The sequence below is a fragment of the Tinamus guttatus genome, unplaced genomic scaffold, assembly GCF_059628265.1.
Source record: "Tinamus guttatus ecotype Peru unplaced genomic scaffold, ASM5962826v1 Tinamus_guttatus_pri_ptg000513l, whole genome shotgun sequence".
Taxonomy (NCBI): Eukaryota; Metazoa; Chordata; class Aves; order Tinamiformes; family Tinamidae; genus Tinamus; species Tinamus guttatus.
Window position 1 is genome coordinate 435,947 of NW_028289047.1, and position 22,283 is coordinate 458,229.

The following is a 22,283-nucleotide window of genomic DNA, read 5'->3' on the forward strand; positions in this document are numbered from 1 at the left end:
GTAAATGCCCAAAAGGGAACAGAGATGGGCCCTGCCTAGCGTGTAAGGACTGACTGAGATAAAAAATGGCGAGGGCATATGAAGGACCCTTTGGTACAAAGATAATAGTTCACACATGTATCCCGTAGACATCAGGGGAGTTTCTTCTTCTCCAGACCCCTTACAATACCAGGGAGTGGTATTAAAACTAAACACTCTATCTCATCAGCAGTGTGCATGCCATTGTGCATGCCTACTGCATCTTTTCTCAACGGGATATGGCAGAGCAGAAGAAAAGGTTACATAGAAAAGTTTATTGCTTCTCTGAAGCAATAATTAAGAAACTGAATAGCCTGACTCAGCTGGAGGGAGGGATGACCTTCAGGAACTCTTTGATCTCTGGAGTTCTACGGGTGCATCTGCTGCAGTCATTCCCCATTATCCCAGATGTTCTGAATTCTAGAGGCCAGAGGCTGCCATAGGGATGCCTAGAAGCTTGAACCTTCCTTTCAGGTTCGTGCAGTCAGTCACTGCCACCTTGTGGAGATTTGCATCTGTCACAGCTGTCTTTGCTAGCTGCAGGTGCAGATGGATCTTCTCACCTTGCACCAGCTACCCTGTGTTTTCGAGGTACCAACTCTGCTTTTCCTCTCCAGAGAAGGAAAAATGCATTGCAGATGTGTGTACATTTATATTTCCACAACAGTTAAGTTCCTCAGATGCTTCTAGTAAGGCTTTACCAAATCTGGAGGCCTTTGACCAGCTGTGCCTCTTAGCTCCAGGCTGTAAGAAACCTCTGCTGTAAATAATGGTAGTGAAATGCAGTTTACTCTGAACTCAGCTTCCGACCAGCTACCAAGGCTGTGCGACGACAGCCTAGCAGCTGCACCAAAAGTAGCTCCTGCTCAGACTTGTCCTGCATGCTGCCAAGGTTTCTGTAGTTGGTCTCCATCACAGGAACCCTGCATAACCCCAGGTTGTAGCAGCTGGGGTGGATTTAGTGTGCAGCTGCTCCAGAAGAAGAGCAGAGAGATTCCAGGCCCAGGCCAAGCCTGTCAGTTTCTTCATTCCCTCCTCCCTCTCTTCACTAGAAGAGACTTCCTGTACTAGGACTTCATCAATACAGAGCCGTTTTCCAAGCAGGGCATGTTCAGCCTTGCGCCACCTCAGGCCTGTCCAATGCACAGCGCTGGGGCAAACGCCACGTGTGTCCTGGAGCCCACGTCAGCAATAGCCCTGACGGGGCCTTGCAGAGGGGAGCACAGAGGCAGCCAGCTGCACATGCCTCAGGACTGCTGCTCCTACACGTGTGTGGAGGAACAAGCCAGACTTGGGAAGGTTTTCCAGGCGTAGGTGAAACGGGGTCTTTTCCCATGTTACACCTACCCTTCCTTTGGTCTCCAGATCTTTCCGTCACTGCTCCAGGGACTTAAATCATCAAACCTGTTTTATTCCGTTGTCTTACAGCAGTGATGCCACATGGGTGAGCCTGAGTTATCTTGCAACACCAGGTCTTGCGCAGGCAATGACATCTTGGAAAAACCTCTGGAAGGCAGGCGAGTACACACCACCTCATTGCACACCAAGGCTTAACTGCACCACATCAGCCCTGACAGCTCCATTACCCTTCTTTGGGTTCCCACCAACTGGACACATCTCCCTCCTCCTCTTCTGCAGGACCTGAAACCCCACAAAATTCATCACCCCCTCTCCATCCCTCTGAGTATTAGGAGAGTTTCCCCTTCCCATCATGAAAGGGCCGTGCCCAGGGCACCCGGCACCTCTCACCACGTGGTCACCATTGGCTGTCACATGGAAAGGAAGGGCCATCTGAGACAAATTCACAGGTCGAGGGAACACAGCCCTCCATCCACCTCCCTGGGGGGATGAAAGTTGTCTGCAGTAGAACTTAGGGTAACAGAGACGTTGCTCTGGTTGCAACAAACATAGGGAGTCTCTGGGGAAATCAGGCTGATTCCTTGAGGTCTCATACTGCTTAGAGGCCTAGGCGAGTTGTTAGTGCTACACCTCAGGGGTTTTCTAAGTAGATGAAAAGGCTAAGGGACAAAAACACTGGCTGAGAATGTGTTGAGAAGGGCATTATGAGGTTGGATACCAGACAAAATTATGAACACCAAATATGGTGATTAGAATTCTATTAATTCTAATCCAGTCTTAAAATCATTACAAATATATATATATATATTTAGCAGAATCACAAGTGGGTGTGTGCAATAGCCAAGCCTAACCCTTCACATCAAAACTTTGCGAATACACTGAGTGCCACAAGAAAACGCTTGGAAGGGGCATGTGGATGTCTAGGAGAATCCTCTCCCCACTGTTGTGTTAGGGCACTTCCAGAACGTGCAGGGAGTGAGGCCAAGGAGTGTCACTATTTCACTTGCGTCTAATGTCGTACTCTCATCTTGACCCCTCACTGCAACTGCCCTGGCTCAGCCCTCCATTTTGCAAGAGTCCTCTCATTAAGCCTCAGTTACAACACACAGCTGGTATAATTCCTGTGCTCATAGAAGTGCTCCTCTATGCTTGCACCATTGGCAGTCCTCTGTCGTATAGACAGCTGTGTAGCAGGCCTGCAGAGGAGACACTTCTTGCTGTACCGGTTTGGCAGCAAGACAGACATCCCAGCCATTTCACATCCAGGAGAATTACCTGAGGGGAAGATAATTTCTTCATGAAAACTTTACTCCCAGAAAGAACACTTCAGCATGTTGTTTTTTTACACCACGTACACCAAGTTTCTTCCATTCAGGTCACTTGACCATCCTTCACTTCCCTTGTGAAGAGATCTTGCCAGATAACTGTCTCAGGGTAGATCAGTTCTTGCGAACAAGTCATATTTGGTTCTCACCAGAGATCAGAGTTCTGTGCAAGAGATATCTTACCTACATTTTTTTTTTGTGGCATGATAATGCTGATCTCAATGTTCTGAGTGGAAAAAAAAAGACATTTAGCAAACAAAAATGCACCCCTGAGCAGTCCAGACTATCATCCATATGTCTGAGCAGACACCATCAGAATTTACAGTTACATTTAGTACAAAACACTTACTTATTCTTTAGATCTAGAAGGCCAGCCCGTGTCTTGGAATAGGTTACCTTCTCGGCAGGTAACAGCTGCTAAAGGGCTGAAAAAATCATTGTAATTGTGAAAGTTTGTTGCTCTTCAATGAACAGGAGACATTGCACAAATTCATGCAAACTGTGTCATAACTACATATTTTGAAGGGAATAAGCTTTTCAGTCTAGTCCCTTAAGAAAGTTCACTTGATACAGTTGGGTGGGTATGAAGCCTCCAAGCTCTATGCTCCCCTCAAGGAGAAAATCTTAAACAGAACACCTGCTTTCACACAAAGTAAAGCATTTTGGGCAGAGTGTGCTCAAAGGTGGAGGATTCCTACATGGAAAAAAGAAACAAACAAAAACAAACAAAAAAACAACCCTATAGACTTGCTGTGCTTCTCTTAAACACTTCTTCACGCTCCAGTTTCAACATAAATTACTATGACCTTTCCCCACCCTTTCCCATTTCTATTTCAGTTTGCAGTTGCTTGCCTGGTTCTTTCAGAGCTGTTGCAAAGTTGACCTCTTGAGAGAGTATTATGTGAAACTCTCAATATTACAAGCAATATTTCTATCCTTAATTTTGCTTCTCCTCCAGCTGTATTAAGCCAGATCAGAATCCTGCCTCAACAGACAGAAGTATTTAGGCTGCAATGACATGCATCTTAGTGGCCTCAAATACTAACCTAATGCACCATGATTTAAGTTTCTGCTTCTTACTGAAGCTATATTTTAGGAGGTTGTACTGAACTTAGTCCAAGTCTCTCCCAATCTCTTCTTCAGAACTTTAATCTGGCATTCCCTGCTCCTAAGTAGAGGCAAAAAGGGAGATGATTTTGAGAGAGAACACTTGTTTTCAGATACTGCAATGAAAAGGGCATGTTCTTGCTCCAGCATTACTTGCTCCAACATTACTTCCTCCCCAGAAATTTTTCTAGAACTGCATTTGGTTTGGTGGCTGCCTGCTGACCTGTGTGAGCCACCTTTAATACAGAGTTGCACTTGGGGTAGCCATATAGCCAGAGCTGAACAGGAAGTGTTTTGCATGTCCTTTTCACTGCAGAAGGAAAATCCCCCCATCTGAGGGGATGACAACTGTTGACAGCTGAGGGTGCAGCCAGCACTTCAGATTACTCAAACAAGATTTTTTTGAAGTCTCCTATTCATGCAGAGAGCCGTTAAAGACTCCTGGCTCTCTTGTGGACCAGGAAACTCATGCATGTTTGTGCTGTGAGTAAGCCTGAGTCACACGCTGCTCCATACCACAAGGCACAGCAGCTCACCATGGCCCACAACATCTGCAGATACAGCAGGAAGTCTCCCTTCGTCTGTGCTGGCCTGAAGAGCACAGCTCACCCTTGGCTGGAGACAACACCCAAGAGAGCATTGGAAACTGAGGAAATAGTTGCTGAGCAGTATGCAGATGTAAGCAGGTCAGTGCTCATTTATACAGCTTGATGAAGGCATGGAGGACTAGAGAGCCCAGTTTAAAGTATCTAGTATAACCTAACAAAGCAGCATTGTTTAGTGTAATTTAAGAGGACAAAAGACAGCAGAAATCAGAATCATAGAATCATAGAATGGTTGAGGTTGGAAGGGACCTCTAGAGGTCATCTAGTCCAACCGCCCTGCACACACAGGGTCACCTAGAGCACATGGCACAGGACTGCGTCCAAGCGGGTTTGGAAGATCTCCAGAGAAGGAGACTCCACAACCTCTCTGGGCAGCCTGTTCCAGGGCTCTGTCATCCTCACAGTCAAGAAATTTTTCCTTAAGTTCCTGTGGAACTTTTGGTGTTTTCAGTTTGTGGCCATTTCCTCTAGTTCTGTCGGTAGCCACCACTGAAAAGAGGCCAGCACCATCCTCCTCACTCCCTCCCTTGAGGTACTTCTAGACACTGATTAGATCCCCTCTCAGCCTTCTCTTCCCCAGGCTGAACAGGCCCAGCTCCCTCAGCCTCTCCTCATAGGGCAGATGTTCCAGGCCCCTGATCATCCTTGTAGCCCTGCGCTGGACTCTCTCCAGCAGCTCCACATCCCTCTTGTACTGTGGAGCCCAGAACTGGACACAATACTCCAGATGTGGCCTCACCAGGGCTGAGTAGAGGGGCAGGATCACCTCCCTCGACCTGCTAGAGATGCTCTTCTTAATGCACCCCAGGATCCCATTGGCCTTCTTGGCCACGAGGGCACACTGCTGCCTCATGGTCAACTTATCATCCACCATGACACCCAGGTCTTTCTCCGCAGAGCTGCTCTCCAGAAGGTCGGTCCCCAGCCTGTACTGGTGTCTGGGGTTATTCCTCCCCAGGTGCAGAACCTTACACTTGGCCTTGTTGAATTGCATGAGGTTTTTCACCGCCCAGTTGTCCAGTCTGTCCAGGTCCCTCTGGATGGCAGTGCAGCCCTCTGGGGTATCAGCTACTCCTCCCAGTTTGGTATCATCAGCAAACTTGCTGAGGGAGCACTCTGTGCCTTCATCCAGGTCATTGATGAATAAATTGAACAGGACTGGACCAAGGACTGACCCCTGGGGGACCCCGCTAGCTACAGGCCTCCAACTAGACTCTGCACTGCTGATCACCACTCTCTGGGCCCTGCCATCCAGCCAGTTCCTAATCCACCTCACTGTGCACTCATCTATCCCACACTCCTGGAGCTTGCCCAGGAGGATGTTGTGAGGGACGGTGTCAAAAGCCTTGGTGAAGTCGAGATAGACGACATCCACCGCTCTCCCCTCATCTATCCAGCCCTTCATTCCATCATAGAAGGCTATCAGGTTAGTCAAGCAAGATTTCCCCTTGGTGAATCCATGCTGACTACTCCTGAGCACCTTCTTGTCCTCCATGTGCCTGGAGACAACGGCCAGTATGAGCCATTCCATCACTTTTCCAGGGATGGAGGTAAGGCTCACTGGCCTGTAGTTACCTGGGTCCTCCTTCTTGCCTTTTTTGAAGACTGGTGTGACATTGGCTTTCCTCCAGTCCTCCAGCACTTCCCCCGGTCTCCAGGACCTTTTGAAGATGATGGAGAGCAGCTTAGTTACAACATCTGCCAGCTCCCGCAGCACTCTGGGGTGCATCCCATCAGGGCCCATGGATTTGTGGGTATTGAGTTTCCTTGGGTGCTCTCTGACCCAATCTTCCTCTACCCAGGGCAAGTCTTCCTCTCCCCGGGCTTCTTCTCTTGTCCCTAGGGCCTGGGGCTCTAAAGGGCTGCCCTTGGTAAACACCAAAGCAAAGGCGGCGTTCAGCACCTCTGCTTTTTCTGTGTTATTCAGAACCAGAGTACCCACCCTGTTCACCAGCAGACCCACATTTTCCCTGATCTTCCTTTTGCTGTTAATGTATTTGAAGAAGTTTTTCTTGTTATTTTTAACATCCCTTGCCAGCTTGCCTTCCAGACGTGCCTTCGCTTTCCTTGTCGCATCTCTGCATTCCCTGACAACATTCCTGCATTTCTCCCATGGCCCCTGTCCTTTTTTCCACATTGTGCATACCACCTTCTGCTTGAGCATTGCCACAAGCTCCCGGCTCATCCACACGGGTCTCCTGCCCCCTCTGCCTGACTTCTTACACACAGGGATGCACTGTTGCTGGGCGTGGAGGAAGTGCTGCTTGAAAACTAACCAGCTCTCTTGGGCCCCCCTTCCTTCTAGAGCTCTAGCTCTGGATCTTCCAAGGAGGTCTCTGAAGAGGCTAAAGTTGGCCCTCCTGAAGTCCATGGTTGCAAGGCTACTTACAGCCCTGCCTCCTCCTTGTTGGATCCTGAATTCCACCAACTCATGGTCACTGCAGCTGAGGCTACCCCCCACCTTCACATCTCCAACAAGTCCCTCTCTATCTGTTAGTATGAGGTCCAGTAGCCCACCTCTCCTCATTGGCTCCTCCACAGCCTGCATCAAAAAGTTATCAACACTCTGCAGGAACCTCCAGGACTGTTTGTGCCTGGCTGTGTTGTCCTTCCAGTTGATTAATAAATCTTTATTAAGTCTTATTAAAGAAGTCTTGGGTTTAACACACCAACAGTTTCACCTTTTCAATTTCACCTTGTAGTTTATGGCCCAAGGAACAAAGCAGCCCATCTTCAACACTAGGCAGATCTTGTTACTAAGAGCCAGAATGTACAAAAACAACAAGGCAGAATTGGAAAAGCAGAAGCTCCAAGTCCTCCTTTATGCTTTCAAGTGTTAATGTGAGTCTTAGTCTCAAGCCAAGCTTAACAGCAGACTAAAAGTAGTAATAAAACTTTTATGGCTATCACAGCCTTTTCTACAACTCTAAGCTCACCTTTTTTCTGCATTGTTGCCCTCCAGACTATAGATTGATGCCCCTGAGTAGAGTGACAGAAGACTTCTCCTAAAACAGTTACTGCAGTCCTGTGTGACAGTCTTCCATTCCTAACAATATCTCAGTTATGGATCAGACTGCATTTGACACAAGAACCATTGTGTATCCAGACAGCCCTACTTAACCAAGTAACAACTATGTGTATTAGTAATAATAGAAACTTCAGTAACACCAAGGACTTGCTCACAAGTTCATTTAAACACTAGGCAGTATCCAAAAGTGAAGAATTTACACTTTATTGTACTCATTTACATAGATCATGAGGACAGTTTCCATGACTCATTCTAGATAGCTTGGTTAGATTTTCAGTAGAAAAGTTACAAGTTATAATTTAGCTGAAGCAGTCATGATCCCAAGTCTCCATAGTTTGGAGATTAGACTAGATGTTTAATGGTCTCTTCCAGCTTCTCTTTATTGGCCCCAGAGAACTCCTGCACCTGAAAAGAGAGTTTGATTTTTACAAAGTGTTTACACAGCAAGACAAAGGCAACAGCTATGACTCCAAAAACACTCTGTGCTTGTCTTCTACCTACAAGAGCAGGGACAACTACACTACAGACTGAAATCCATTGCTTGATATACATGTATCCAGAGATTGCTCAAAACTAGGTGCTACATGGGAAGTTGAAGCAGCTTCATATATTATCACACCTCAATTCCAATTGCATTATCTTTGCTGGAAGCAGACTTTTCCCAAGAATATTATCATAGTTAATTTACCACTCATTTTTGGCCCTGTACTGGTTTGAGCTACAGCTCATACAACATTTGAGATCCACTTCTAAGGCAACTGCCTTGAGCAACAATACTCACATCCAGGCAAGTCTTAATTTTACTTCAGAAAAGCCTATGTAAAGGTTTACAGAGTTCAGTTGGCAAATTAAAAAGCCTCTGACATTTATTTCAGCAGTGAGCCTTGACTCCAGGTAGACACTCAGTGCTGCGTACAAGCAGCCAACACCAGGGTAAGTGCACCTCTGCATGGGGCAGGCACAGGAGGTGTTCAGAACTTTGAGACAGACAAGACCTGCACTCCAGACTGCAGTGTCTACTCATTTGGGTAGGATTCCAGACATTAAATCTGTGTTTGAACAGGAAATGCTCCAGGAGTCCTGAAGTACTAACAGCAGACTGCCAGTCAGACAACAGCAGGCTTGACCCAAGTGGCTTCCCTAGTGATACATGGTGAGGCTCTGCCCATAAGGCAGAGCTGTGACACCAATTCATGTCACTAGCTCTGCCTAAAGCAGTTTGTCTTGACAACCAACTCAAGCTGATCCATGCTGTATTTCCTACAGTATTAAAATGAACACAACTGCTTTTAGCAGTGCCCTAATGCCCAGACATACTGCCAAGACAATGCAGGTCAAGTGGCCTAAACCTCCCAGTCCCCAAGTGTTCAACCACAACCTTGCTCCAGAGGAATTATTTTCCTCTCCTCCTCCCCCACCAAGAAAAGCAGAGCCTACCTTCTTCCCATTCTTGTAGAACTGGAATGTGGGCATGCACTTGACATCACAGTGTGCAGCAACATCCTGGAAGACACAGCAGACAATACTCAGTTGAGAAGTTTTGATGGGTGTTAAATTTATATCCCTCTAGTTCCCTTTCAGTTAAGGGATAGCATAGCAAAGCCATTATTGCTGTTAGACAAAGACAGAAGATCATCTTTGTTCAGTGAAATTCTTACTGCATCTTTCTGAAAGAAGTCTGCAGGACTACTCTTTCAGCATCTAATTCTTACAATAACCAAAATACAGCCTACAAAAAAGTAAGCTGTGACTGGAACAGCACAGACCTCTGCATCAAGACTTCCCTATTTATAAGGCTCAAGTCCTATAGCAACTCTTGTCTTTCGACTCAAAGTTGCTCAGCTACCTACCAGCTGCTGAAATTGCTATATAGCAGCCATCTTACTCCACTTAAATCAAGACATCAAAGGGAGAAACAAGGCCAAGTGCAGTAGAGACCAGTCTGAAATCATTAGACTATTTCCTAATCCAGTAGTTCCAGGGAAGATTGCATCAAGACAACTTAAGGCCTCAGAGACCAGCACTTCCTCCTAGAGTTCAAAGCAGCAGCGTCCCCAAGTTACCCAACACATGCCACGGGGATCAGTGCGCAGATAACACAGGACAGCTTCTTCCACAGACTGTCTGGGTGTCCACTAAATATTCATTATTTTTCCATTAAAGATAAGCCTATATCTCTTAAGGGACAGTCTCTCATTATGTTTTAGGCTCTGCAAGGGTAAATTTGAAAGAACTTTAAGATCCCCAGTGACAATGAAAGAGTACCCTCTGTAACAACCACCACAGGACCATACCTGAGCATCATCCACATCAATTTCGATGAATATAACATCAGCAAACTTCTCACACAAACTCTAGAATGAAGAAAAAATGCAAATTGTAGTTGCAGTGCTGCAGCAAAACCTTTTCTTAAAGGCATATATAGAAAGCATAAGGCTTGCTCATTCCCATGGTAAGGGGGCTTGTTACCTTAGGCAAAGCAGAGGTTGTCACACATTAAGTGTTCCCACTGACAGAAAAAACTCAAATACACTGAAACTAGACACCTTTCACTTGTGTATCTTCAGTGGAAGACAGACACTACAGCACAACTCCCATAATTTTCTAGGAGATAGCATTGTTACTGAATGACAGCCACTTCATGCACAATGATAAACACTGTTCTAACACTGTGTCCCCTGTTCTTCATGCAATACAACTGTCCACTCAGCCTCTAAAGGCCTGTAATGCACCATAAGCATAAGAGAAGAAATGAAACTCTCATCTGAATTCAAACTCTGCCCTTTTGACTGAGCCTATTATACTCAGAAAGTATAACTTTCAGTATTTCTTTCAGATAATTTAGTCACAATCCTATATGGCAAAAGTAAGTCTCCACATTGTTGTCAAGCAGCACAAATATTTAAACATACTTTAACCCACTTGTCAAGAAAAAAACAGATCTGTAAAGACTACTTACATGGAAGAAGGGCTTGATCATTTTGCAAGGTCCACACCATGTGGCAGAGAAATCAACAACCACAAGCTTCCCACCAGCAGACTGTAGTTCTGCCTCAAATTCTGACTGCAGATAAAAAAAGAATTGAACACATTAAGGATTTTTTTTTCATTTCCAAAAGGATTTAGATTAATCCCATGGCTAGCTTACTCTCAACCTTCCCACACTAGCCATTCTTGTAGTTCTTAAACACCCCACTTATGTGACAATATAAGTCTCAGTAAACCACTTCATTGCAAGTTGCCTTCATCATTACTGGCAGTCAGAGTCTCTTTTTAGCTATCAGTCAGGAAGTCTACAATGTTCAAGTACTCTGCCTCACTGAACTGTAGCAACATGAGATCAATCAGAAGTTCATCAAGCCTTTGATCCCTCATGATGCTGCTCTCACCAGATCATTATATTTAACATTCAGTTTTCACGTTATCTTAAAAAAAATCCAGTTAAGAACAAGCTTTTCTCTGCAGAATTTGAAAGCATTGAAAGCAATTTGTTCTCTATCCCAGATTGATGCCATAGCAGTATAAAAGCCATGTTTTGTATGGCTTACTGTGGTATGTTTTCTGAAGCAGCATCCTCTTATGAAAGAGATTTTACTTATTCTGCCCACTGAATTTGAATGTAACTTCAGTAGACAAAGCTATGCTATACAGGCCATGTAGCATAGACAAGTATTTTGCGTCTCCCTATCCATCACTACATTTAGAGCTCCACATTAGCTCATCATGCTGTTAGTCATATGAGTCGTATCTGGACACCATTCTGATTTAGAGCTCCTTACACCTCATTAGTCATGTTTTTCAGTCAAAATGGAGGTTTCAGCAGAGATGAAGACTAAAACCAATAAACAGTTGCACACTAGCAGAATGCAATTAAGTATCTCAGGCAACAGAAAATGCTCAGTAGCTACTTCCTGACAGTTTCTTTTCCACAGAAAGTACAAGCCACTCCAATACACTGCTGTGAGGAGAAAGTTAAGCAGTAAGCTCCAGGAGAGCTGCTGACAAACTCCATTTCAGGTCACACACAGACAAGAGAACCTCCTGAACCTCACACTGAAGCATGAGTTCTCTATTAATAATGTTCTGCTGAAAACTACAAGGTTTCTGCCACACCTGAAGAGCAGTAAATTTGCTGTGCAGGAGTTAACCAGTGCCAGCTTCTGTAATGGGCCAGATAACACGGAGCTGGAGCCTAGTAAGCTCTTCTCTTGAACGAGGATGTCTGGGCCAGGAGCCTGTACAGTGCAGACAGCCACACACAGGTTTAATGCACTAAGGGTCCTCAGTCAGCACCTGAAGTGCTTATGGATGAAATTACTGCAACTTGCTGTAACTGTAAATAGTGCTACACTTTGTTCCTATGGATACATTTTTTCCCCTATCCATATGTAACTCTATATATGGCAAGTTCTTCAAACTTTACATCTTAGATACTTAGTTTGCTATAAGAGCAGTAGCTAACACTCCACATGACCTACTCTCCAGCTACAAGACCAGGGAAGGGAAAGTCTTCCCTTCAGTCTCACCATATCCCCCCACAGATGCACTAACCTATTATGCATTCCTGTATCCCTGGGATTAGAAGAGATTGCCAATAAAATTCAAGATTCTAGGACTCAGCAACCCCTGCTGCTCCCTGCAACCCCTCCAACACATCTCAAGTCTGACTCTGTCCCACCATCAAGCCCTACAGGTAGATTGCAGCACAGCCTCTCATGCCTCTGCCCCTGGTGCTGCTTCCTACATCTATCCCTTTCTCCTTATTCCAGGAATCTCCCACCAAACTGCACAGAAACACTATCCAACAAGAGAAACTCATCCCTCTTGTGCATAGGTGCTGTGCACACACATCACAGGTTGCTACTGCACAGGACAAAGGAAGAGTGGAGGCCTCAACAACAACTGGTTATCACTGGCCATGCAGCACCGGCTGCTGCCTCCATCGATTTCTGCCAGGGGCTGCCCTGTGAGCTACCTCCACTATCAGCTCAAATTGATGGGGTGGGACAGAGGAGAGGAGCAGGGTCCAAAGGCTTGACATTGCCAGAGACACCAAACTTGAGCAACTGCCAGCACATCTCCCCAAGAGATTAATATTTCTGGAGAGGGGAAGCCCAAGTTGGCAGACAAGCTATTTGGTCTCCCTGGTTTACCACAAAATGATGGAATCAAGTGGGCGAAGAGACTAGTTTTCATACAGAAAACAAATCATCGTAGATACTAGCGAGCTGCACTGCACAAACCCATTTGGTCACACAGGCAGGAGAAGCCGCATGGCTCTACTACTGCCATTCTCCTCGAGATGATAATCTCTGCACAGCACTTTAACACCTAAGGACAAGCCTCAGTCAGCACAGGCAGGCACTTCTTTTGCATGTCCCCCACTCCAGCATAACAACAGGTCCTGCTCTCAGCCAGTGCGTGCAGAGCAGACCTCAGTGTTTGCCAGCCAGCTAGGAGCAGAAAGACAGCAAAAACCTTTAGTGCAGGTACAGATGCCCAGCACCATGTAATGCCTTAAAATGGAGGCTACTGACCAAAAAAAGCAGTGCAAGAAGTCTCTACAACAGACACGCAGGTCAGCTTTAGTCAGCCACCTTGCCTGCAAATGTGATTTCCAGCACATATCAAGCTGCCCTTGAACTTAGATTAACTCTGTCAATCACAAGCTGAGTACTAACATGCTAATACATATTTTTGGCTTAGAAATAGGGAACTAGCAAAAAGAGACTGAATGCTCAGCTGATTGCACTGACAGCACAGACTACTACTAACAGTCATCTAGATCCAAAGCTGCAAGTCTGCAGGATCTCTTTCACCTCAAACAGGAGTCAGGGCAAAGAGAAAAACTTCAGATTTGACTTCTGGACTCCTGCAGCTTAATAATTTATATATCACTTTAACTTCAGCTGCCAAAGGCGTAACTCAATCATACGAGCACTTCTGAGTCACCAGCTACAGGCTCAGGAAGCAATCTCTAGAAGTGCTGCTCCTCCTGCCCGCTAGTGGAAATGTGAGATGGCCTGGAGAAGCACTAAGTGAAACCAGCCATCCAGAAGCCAGCCAGTTTATGAAAGCATCTGGGAGGAAACAGGTCACATTTATCTGGCCATCATGCCCACCCTCCTTTAAAGGAGGCAGCTCATAGAAGCTTGGCTTTAAGTGAGAGATGACAGTTTTTTCCTCTTTGTAAACAAGCACGATACAAAGCTTTATACAGATTTAAAGAACAGCAGAACAAACCCAGAAACCCCAGTTGCACACGAACATGGACAGCTGATGTTAAAGACCACTTTCTGTCTACGCAGATGTGTCCTGACTGCATGATCAGCACAGTGGGACAGGGTAAGGTGCTACCTACTGCAGAGCCCTGGTACATGCAGTACACTCCTAGCAGGCAGGATAGAGGCCACCCACTCCCAAGGCCAGGCCATGCTGCACACCTCCTCCAGAGCCAGGTTTATCCATTAATCATTAAAACAATTCCCTTCTGTATGAAAACCCTCCCTCCCCACTGCAGGCATTAACCCCTCCTGCCCACCTGCACGCAGGGCAGGGGCACAGGCGGTGCTGCGCTTCGGGCCAAGCTCATGGCACCCCAACCGCGGACACGAGGCGATGGTAGCTGCGGCAAACGGGCTCCCACCGGGACTAGTGTGTCAGGAGGCGGCTGCCGCAGGGGCCCCCGAGCGGGAGCCATGGCTCTTCCTACAGCACAGGCATTCCCGGGAAGCGCTCGGCTTCGGAGCGCACTGAGCCTGGAACCAGAGGCCTCTGCCACCACCACAAGCTGCAGCTTCAGATTTCAAGCTCAAAGAAGCAAAATGGAGCCCGAGACGCGGGCCCGCTGCGTTTGGGCGTCCCCACAGCCGCACCAACACACCTTCCTTACCCCGGCCGTGCCCGCGCAGAATAGCTCACACTATCGCACGGCCAGCGACGTGTCCTTGGGGCGAGCACCGCGCAGAGACAGCCGCAGCGCCGCGAGGCGAACGCGTTTTATTTGTTTATTGCTTTTTAACGCCAGCAGCTCCCGTTACCTCGGCACTGAGGCGGCGCCCCGCACGCCGAGGCGGCAGCGGCGCCGCAGCGCCCATGTCCGTGTCCCCCCACCCCACATGGCGGCCGGCGGGGCTCGCACTAGCCCGGCGGCCACACGCGCACCCCTCCACGGCGGGGAGGCCACGAGCCGCCTCCTCACCCTCCTCGGCACCGGGGGAAGGTGAAGGGCCGCACCCCCGCCGCCCGGAGGGACTCACCAGGCTGCCCACGGTCTTCACCATGGCGGCTGCGGAGAAGGTCTCCGAGGGCCTCGTCGCCGCGCACGCGCCGCTGCTCCAACACGACCAGGCGCCGCCGCGGCCCCGCGCCCGCGCTTAAGTACCCGCCCGCCGCCATCCTCCCCGCCCCGGCGTGACGTCACGGCGCGGCCGTTGGCGCGGCCGTTGGCGCGGCCGTTGAGGCGCGCGCGGAGACCGGGAGGGGGTCGGGGGGGAGGGGGCAGCGCCCGCTTGCGCGGCCTGTGGGGAGGGCGGGCCGCGCCATGGCGCCCGCGCCCCGCTACGCAGCTAGGGAAAAAAAAAGAGAAACACCCGCAACCTCCCACAACCCCAAACCCTGTGACTTCGGGAAAAAGTGCTGTGTAACGATGAGCAGGAAGTGTTTGCGGAGGCGCCCTCTGTGCGTACGCGGAGCCGCGCGGCTTTCCTCCTGCTCCTCCTCCCCCTTTGCAGAGCCTCATGTTGCTCTGAGGCGTTGTGGTGTAGTGCCCTTTACTGGAACTGAAAGGGCTGGGGCGGGCCATTATTTATATACTATATATATATTTGTTTAGTTATATGAATTTACGTAAATTTATATAAGATTGTTTATAAAGAGCTGAGATTTTTCAAAAGTTACAAGGCAGGGAAACATCAGATGGGAAAAATCAGTCCTTTTTTTTTTTCTTTTCCTTTTTTCTTTTTCTGGCCGGCACCAAAACTCTGAGTACCAAAATGAGGAATATCAGTTCGTTTCGGATCGAGGCTTTCCACAGCCCAAAGGCATTTGCTTACATAAGCTGTGCTTTACTCCCAGCACAGATACCAAAATTAATACCAGGCATCTCCTGTAGCTCCTTTCTTGGGAACGGTCTGCTAGGCTCAGGGATAGTCCACAAAGGAGTAAATAATTTCAACTTTAGCAACAAATGGACTTGGCCATGAAGATGTTTTTTGTTTACATTTTTTCTTATCTTGTGCTTTAGGAGGATCTTCACTCTACTACATACTGAAGTAGAGAGAGTTTGCCTGGGGAGGAGTACTGTTTGTGTTTCCTTGTTACGAGAATATCTTCTAAGGTCTGATGATAGTCCCTCAGGTTTTTAAGACAGCTTCTAGAAAGCTATGGGATTTATTGGATTTTATGGGATTTATGTTGGGTATTTCCTAAGGTGGAAGTTCTTATTGGGAACAATATCTTTTAAGTTGTGAGTTTATTTAACGAGTGGTTTATTACAGCGGTACAAACACAACCACTTCTTGGTTGTGTTTTCCAACCTTTCTGTGCCACTGCTTGGTCCTTTTCCCTGCTTTTTGGGCCAGCTGTTGCTGGTGTGCACCACTGCAGATGCCTGCTTGGCCTGGCCCTTTCAGACATGACTTTGCCTGCCCGTGTGCAGCACTTGTGAGGCTGTCCCTTCACTTTTCCCTGTGCTCCTTTGCAAGAAGTGCAGCTGTAAAGGCCGGTTCGCAGGGTGGCAGGCAAGAAGGGAATTCCCTGTCAGCCAAGAGCAATGTGCTTTAAAACCTGTTTCCAGGTGGGATAGAGCAAAGCAGGAACCCTGATTGCCTTCAAAACTCACTCCCAAAAAACCTGGGCACAACAAAACTTCGCAGAGCCGGTGCAGAAATAAGGCAGAAAAGGGCAGCAAATCTCTCTTCCCAGTAAGAAATTCCTTAGCGCTGCTTTCTGCAGACAAGCTCACGTGGAGAAGTGCAGTGAGAACCATGCCGCTCTGAGGGGAGAGGGGTTTCACAGAATCACAGAATGGTTCAGGTTGTGGGCACCTCTAGAGATCACCTAGTCCAACCCCCTGCTCCAGCAGGGACACCCAGAGCACGGGGCACAGGGTGGCATCCAGGTGGTTTTGGAAGATCTCCAGAGAAGGAGACTCCACAGCCTCTCTGGGCAGCCTGTTCCAGGGCTCTGTCACCCTCACAGTCAGGAAGTTCTTCCTCACATGGAGGTGGAACTGCCTGTGTTTCAGTTTGTCCCCATTACCCCTTGTCCTATCACTGGCCACCACCGAGAAGAGTTTGGCTCCATCCTCCCTACATTCTCCCCTCAGGTACTTGAACATGTTGATCAAATCTCCTCTCAGTGTTCTCTAGGCTAAACAGGTCCAGCTTGCTTGGTCTTTCCTCGTAAGATAGATGCTCCAGCCCCTTAATCATCTTTGTTGCTCCACCAGCAGTCACCATCTATTGCCACTGGGCTTAAGTCTGTAAAGCCTATATAAAATAAGTGGAATGTGGTATAATCTCCGTGAACTGCATCTGATAGAGCAGTGTGGGTTAGTATCGTGACAATGCATAAAAATGTGATATGGAGGAATGTGGATTCTCTTGCTGGGGGAAAAAATCAGAAAAACACACCCTGTGATGATTATTTTTATTATTTTAAACTGTAAAATAAATAATCATCACAGGGTGTGCTTTCTCTGATTCTTTTCCCCACACACGCCAATGATGACTCCACTTTCATGCCATCCTCCCACCACTTTCCTCATGCATTGAATTCAATGTGCTGTTTCCCCCTAACTAACACCGAGAAGGAAACATAGCCATTAAAACACTCAAGTCCACTGTGGACAAATTTTGTCATTTGCAGATAGCTATTTCGCTGCTCATATAAGATTGCTAACTGATAGAAAGCTCCCACAGGGAGCTGTGCATGCAGAAGAGAAGCAGGAAGCTTTTTTAAAGACACATCCTTGATCTTCAGGAACATCATTTTGGTAGCTCCTTAAAGTCATCAAATGTGCCTTTAAAAAGGACACAGTAAAAATGCCACTAAACTTCAAAACTTGGTCCTTAGAAGGTTCCATTTGCAAAAACTTCTGAAACGTTGGTTAACGTTCATGACACTTCCGCATTACAGAAATGAATTACTGCACTCGTGTTGTGTGGAAAGACTGGGAGAAAAAGTTGACGTATCTAAATTTAGGAATCCTCAAGTGAATTAATCACCTTCGCTTAGAAGCAGCCAAATAAATAGGGATGTGTTTTTGGAGAACCTCATGACCCTCAAACCAAGGTGGGATTTCAGTAGAAGTTGATCTTTTTCGGTCATCTGACTTTATAGCTGCCATAAGAGAAGTCTACTCTCTCTCTTTTTTTTTTTTTTTTTAGGATCTGCTTGCGTTCATTTTTCTCATTTATTAGAGGAGAATAATATTCACCAGAGTTGCAAGAGGCTCAGTGAGGCCGGGATTGAACCTTCTGGAGTTTTCTGCATGCATACAGGCCAGACAGACATTGTGAACTATAACTGCATATGAAAATCATAATAAATTAACTCCATTCAGTGTTCACACCTCCATGAAATAGCACAATGGCATAGAGAGACACTCTGCCCAAGGTACAGATGCCAGAAACAGATGAGATCTGGTGAAATGTGCTGAGGGCCAAGGCATCTTCCTTCCTGCTGTGAGAGAAGGCCCTAGCAGGAACAGGCAGCAGTGCAGAGGTTTAGCAGCTCAGCTGCCAGCAGTAGAAGTTGGCAAACTGATTATTTGGGTAGGGTTTAAATCATGGCATCTGTTTGAATCAGTGCTCCAGGGTTGGGAATGGTTGGTATTCCAAGTGTGACAGTCTTGAAATGTGCTCAGGTGCTGCTGGTACTGCCTGTCCTCTAAGAAGTAGCCTTCTGGCTAAACTTGTTAATCTGGCAGGTAGAGGCAGAGGTAGGCAAACTTGTCAGGCTTTGGAGATGTGAATTGGTGCTCTCCTTTTTTCTCTGAATCTTTTTTTTTTTTTTTTTTTTTTGCGCTTAGTGACCTGGTTGATGTTCTTGGCAGGTTCAAGCACCATCTTGAGCTCAGATTGATATAGGGCTGAAGAGTCTGCAACCAGGTATGCTCCCTGTAGCATTGCAGAGTGCTCCTGAACAGAGCGCCATCCCTTGCAGGCTTCAGAATGTGCGGTGGTCCCTCATGCCTCATTTCTTCATAATCCTGTGACAGAGGGTGAGGAACACCCCTACTGAACGGGAGAAGAGGAGAAGGTGCGCACCCAGATCCAGCAGCTTGTGTAAACTTCTCGCAGTTGCATCCAGTTTCTACGTCCATGTCTTGGAGAAACTTCTGTCTTCCCAAAATACTAACGTATCACATGACTGCTCAAACATGTCATGAAGTAGAGGGACGATTGTGGGGTGAATATTACCATAGCAAGCCGCAGATGAACAGGCATATTCAGCATTAAGCGATGGTGCAGACAGTTGCAGAAATGAGGAAGCTTCTATAGGGCATAACTACAAGAACAGCCACATCCGATTTTATCTTTGTAAAGCCAGATTATATGCTATTGCCTGATAATGAAAATTAGGACTGTTCCATCTGACATTTCAACAAAGCAGCAGCCTTTAATTGCAATTTCTCTTTGCTTCTGGCTTGCTCTTGTGGAAGATTCTGTGGGCCTATTAAAGGCCGTTATTAATACTTAATAATTAGATAGGTGTTCTGGATGTTGTGCCAGCATAAGTCACAAGGTAAACGCACTTCTTGCCCCCAGAATCATGTATTAGCAATGAATGTACCCAGACATGATCCCTTTGGAACATTTGGCATAGTGTTTCTAGTGGTACCTGCTGAAAAGTTGAGAACTGAAGATAAAAAAGAGGAGGAGAAGAATCTCAGCCATAGTTTATATCCCGTTACCAAAGTCTTGTTACGGAATTTCGGTTAACCAAGAACTTCCTCCTGAGGGCCAGCATGTTACCACCTTCCCACTTGTTATTGCTCCATTTTAGTAAGTACATTGGAGAAGAGAGTCTCAAAATGTTCCAGAGATGATGAGGCTGGTGCTTTACAATGTGGCTCATTTTGGCCAGACATTAAAAGGAAGCTGCTCTTTCGTTTTCAGCTGTGCTCAGGAATCTCCAGAAATTGGGTGGGTGACAGCATAACGTTTGCAAACACGAAAACACTTGTCTGTGCCCTCCTCTGTCAAGTGTCCTCAGATCTCAGCCTGAATGTGGCTGTTGAAGTGCCAAGTTTTATTTAACTACTATGGTGTCTGCTTGAGCTTTTCACTCTATGCTCGCAGGCTCTCTGCATTCCCAGGGAAGACTGAGGCTCAGAGCTGGCACAACTACGTGCTTTGTAAGAGAGCCAGCATCTGCTGAATCTGTGCTTCATGTCCTGCCCTACAAAATGGGAGAGGGGACTCGGGAAGGTAAATACCTCACAATATCACAATGCTCATCCCAGAAGGCAGCAGTTGCCAATGAAATGCCAAGCAAATGGGAGGATAACTGAAATCAGACTTGAGCACTGCCCTGCTCTCAGTGCAACCTGGTGCTGAGGGGTTTGCTTCGTGTTGCCAGCTTGGTCCTTGGAGCGATCAGGCTTGAAGCTCCACACTCGTAATCTGTTTGCCGTGGAGGAAGAAAATAAGTTTGAGGCCCGGTGAAGTCATGAAGCTGGGCAATTATGTTCTCTCTTTGCTCTGGGTGTCTGCAGAGCTGTACATAAGGGTTTTATTCAGATTTCTTTTCTGGAAAGCAGACAATGAGAGGTTTTTTCCTTTCTTGAGAAGTTCAGATTTTCAGTTTTGTATCCGGAAACTAATAGGAAATGTTTTTACCTGATTATAGTTTCAAATAAGTGCAGACATGTCAGCACATGTTGTTTGTGGTGCATATGTGGAGATGTCTGAGAAAGAAAGTCATGTGTGATCCTCCAGGAAGAAGTCTCATTTCCAGCAAGTGCCTATGTTGTGTGTATGGAGCAAGAAAGCAGACTGGCGTAGTTGAGGCTTCCGCCGAACGAGCCCTTCTGATTCAGAATTTGGCTCTTGGGCCAAAATAACAAAAATGTGGAAATAACAATATCTGCTTGTAGTCGTGTAGGTGGTTTCCTGGTTATCAAAGAGTTCTCAGGAAATTACATCCCTGAATTGGTGTTACTCAGGTACACTAACGCAATCTGCCGAGTCCTGTGTGTTTTATCTCTCCTTCATACAAATTCTGTGAATGAATTGCACTAGGTTCAGGGACAGTCCAGTGATAATCTCCTTGGTATATTGTAAATGAAGTAATTCTCACTTCTATGCTAAAAGCATTGCAAAATCATTCCTGGTCACCTTTGTAAAGCAATGCAGAGAAGCTTCAAGCTGTAATTATGCTTAACTATTTTTAAATCTCAGTTAACTGGCAGAAAAAAAGAATATATGCACATTGGAGGCAGGCTTATTTGGTTTCACTAGGAGTTTCCTCTCACTACTGCCATTCACATGTCCTGGTATCAAGCCCAAGTCTTTTTGCAGGTGAACTCTTACTTTCTAGTGCCTTTTGGCAGCCTGCTGAGACAGAATGCTCTATGCTATTTGCAGGAAGCAGCATGTGAGAAGTAGTCTGTGGAAGATGGAGGTTCAGTTCGTATTTTTGCTTTGCCTCATATTCAAATTACAAACTGGTCAGAGTGGAAGACTTTGCTTTTGTGTATCCACCTCTTTTAGAACAACCCTTTTGCTTTATTCCTCTTTTCAAGCTTCTTTTGTTCTTTTTTTCTTCATTCTTAACTTCTCCCACGTTTAGATCCTTCTCCGCATCATGCTCTGTTACTGTTTGGCTGGAAATATGTGCAACTATACCACTTCCCTCTAGTTCAGAATCTGCTTAACCCAGAATCTGCTCCCTCTACCTGCATGACTGGAAGGATGAGAGTATTTCCTTTGCGTAAGTTACAGTGCCATCCAAAAACTTGGACTCTCAGCAGTGACATATGTGCCAGGACTGATTTAATTATGCTTGATGTTCTTATGATGAGGGAAGAACAATTGTCTTAAGCCCTAACCAGGACCACATGTGGGTTCACGTGCCGTCCTTCTGGAACTGCTCATTTCCTAGGACACTCCAGAGACTAATTAGGCCCCTGTGGCCCTAAGTGAGGGCTGGTACAATGCTCTACATGGCAGATGGCAGCCTTAAACAAGCAAACAAACAAACACCCCAGAGCAGATGCTTAGCATTGTGTCATCTCCCTAGCTGGTGGGACCTCCTCTGCTCCTAGTTTGGTGCTTCAGCTGGGACCCTCCAGCTGGCTGCAGTGGGGAGGAGAAACAGTGAGAAGTCGAGTGGCAAGCTGTCTTTGAACCTGCTTTCTGGGATGTCTCAGGGCTTCTCCCTGGCTTTAGCTGGAGGGGAAGGCAGGCCAAATAGAAGGCAGCCCAGCCCTCCAGCAAGGTGAGCCTCAGAGCATTATGCATCATCTCAGTGTTATTTTCTCTTCTTGCATCCTGCTGTCCCTGTGCCAGTGGGGATGCAGGGACTTCCAAAATTCAGGTGTATGTTTGCTTCCTTCTATAGCTCACAAAACATGAGCCTCTCACTTCCTCATGAAGTAATGAGGTTGCTCCAGCACCTTTGACAAAGTAAAATCTGGTTCGAGTTGTGTGAGGACATGGAGCTAAGTCTAAGAGTTATTGTCTATGATTTCATAGAGACTCACAAACAGAAATATAATCCTCATTGAAGTGAGATATGTACAAGCTCCGGTGCCCAAAAATACACGAGCAATTGCATTCGTATGTCTGAGTAGGTGATCATTAAAAGTCTGTGTTTACACTGCACCACCAG

General features: G+C 46.6%; 1 protein-coding gene across 1 annotated transcript; it reads right to left on the reverse strand.

Moving 5' to 3' along the window:
• Window positions 1-7,630: 7,630 nt before the first annotated feature.
• On the reverse strand, window positions 7,631-14,773 carry LOC104564863 (thioredoxin). The gene is made up of 5 exons (XM_088533666.1): window positions 14,702-14,773; window positions 10,402-10,506; window positions 9,737-9,796; window positions 8,880-8,945; window positions 7,631-7,847 (listed from the first exon to the last, which is right to left on the reverse strand). Exons 1-5 carry the CDS (start codon window positions 14,723-14,725, stop codon window positions 7,785-7,787), a joined length of 318 nt encoding a protein of 105 aa, XP_088389792.1. The 5' UTR covers window positions 14,726-14,773; the 3' UTR covers window positions 7,631-7,784.
• Between the last annotated feature and the right edge of the window lie 7,510 nt (window positions 14,774-22,283).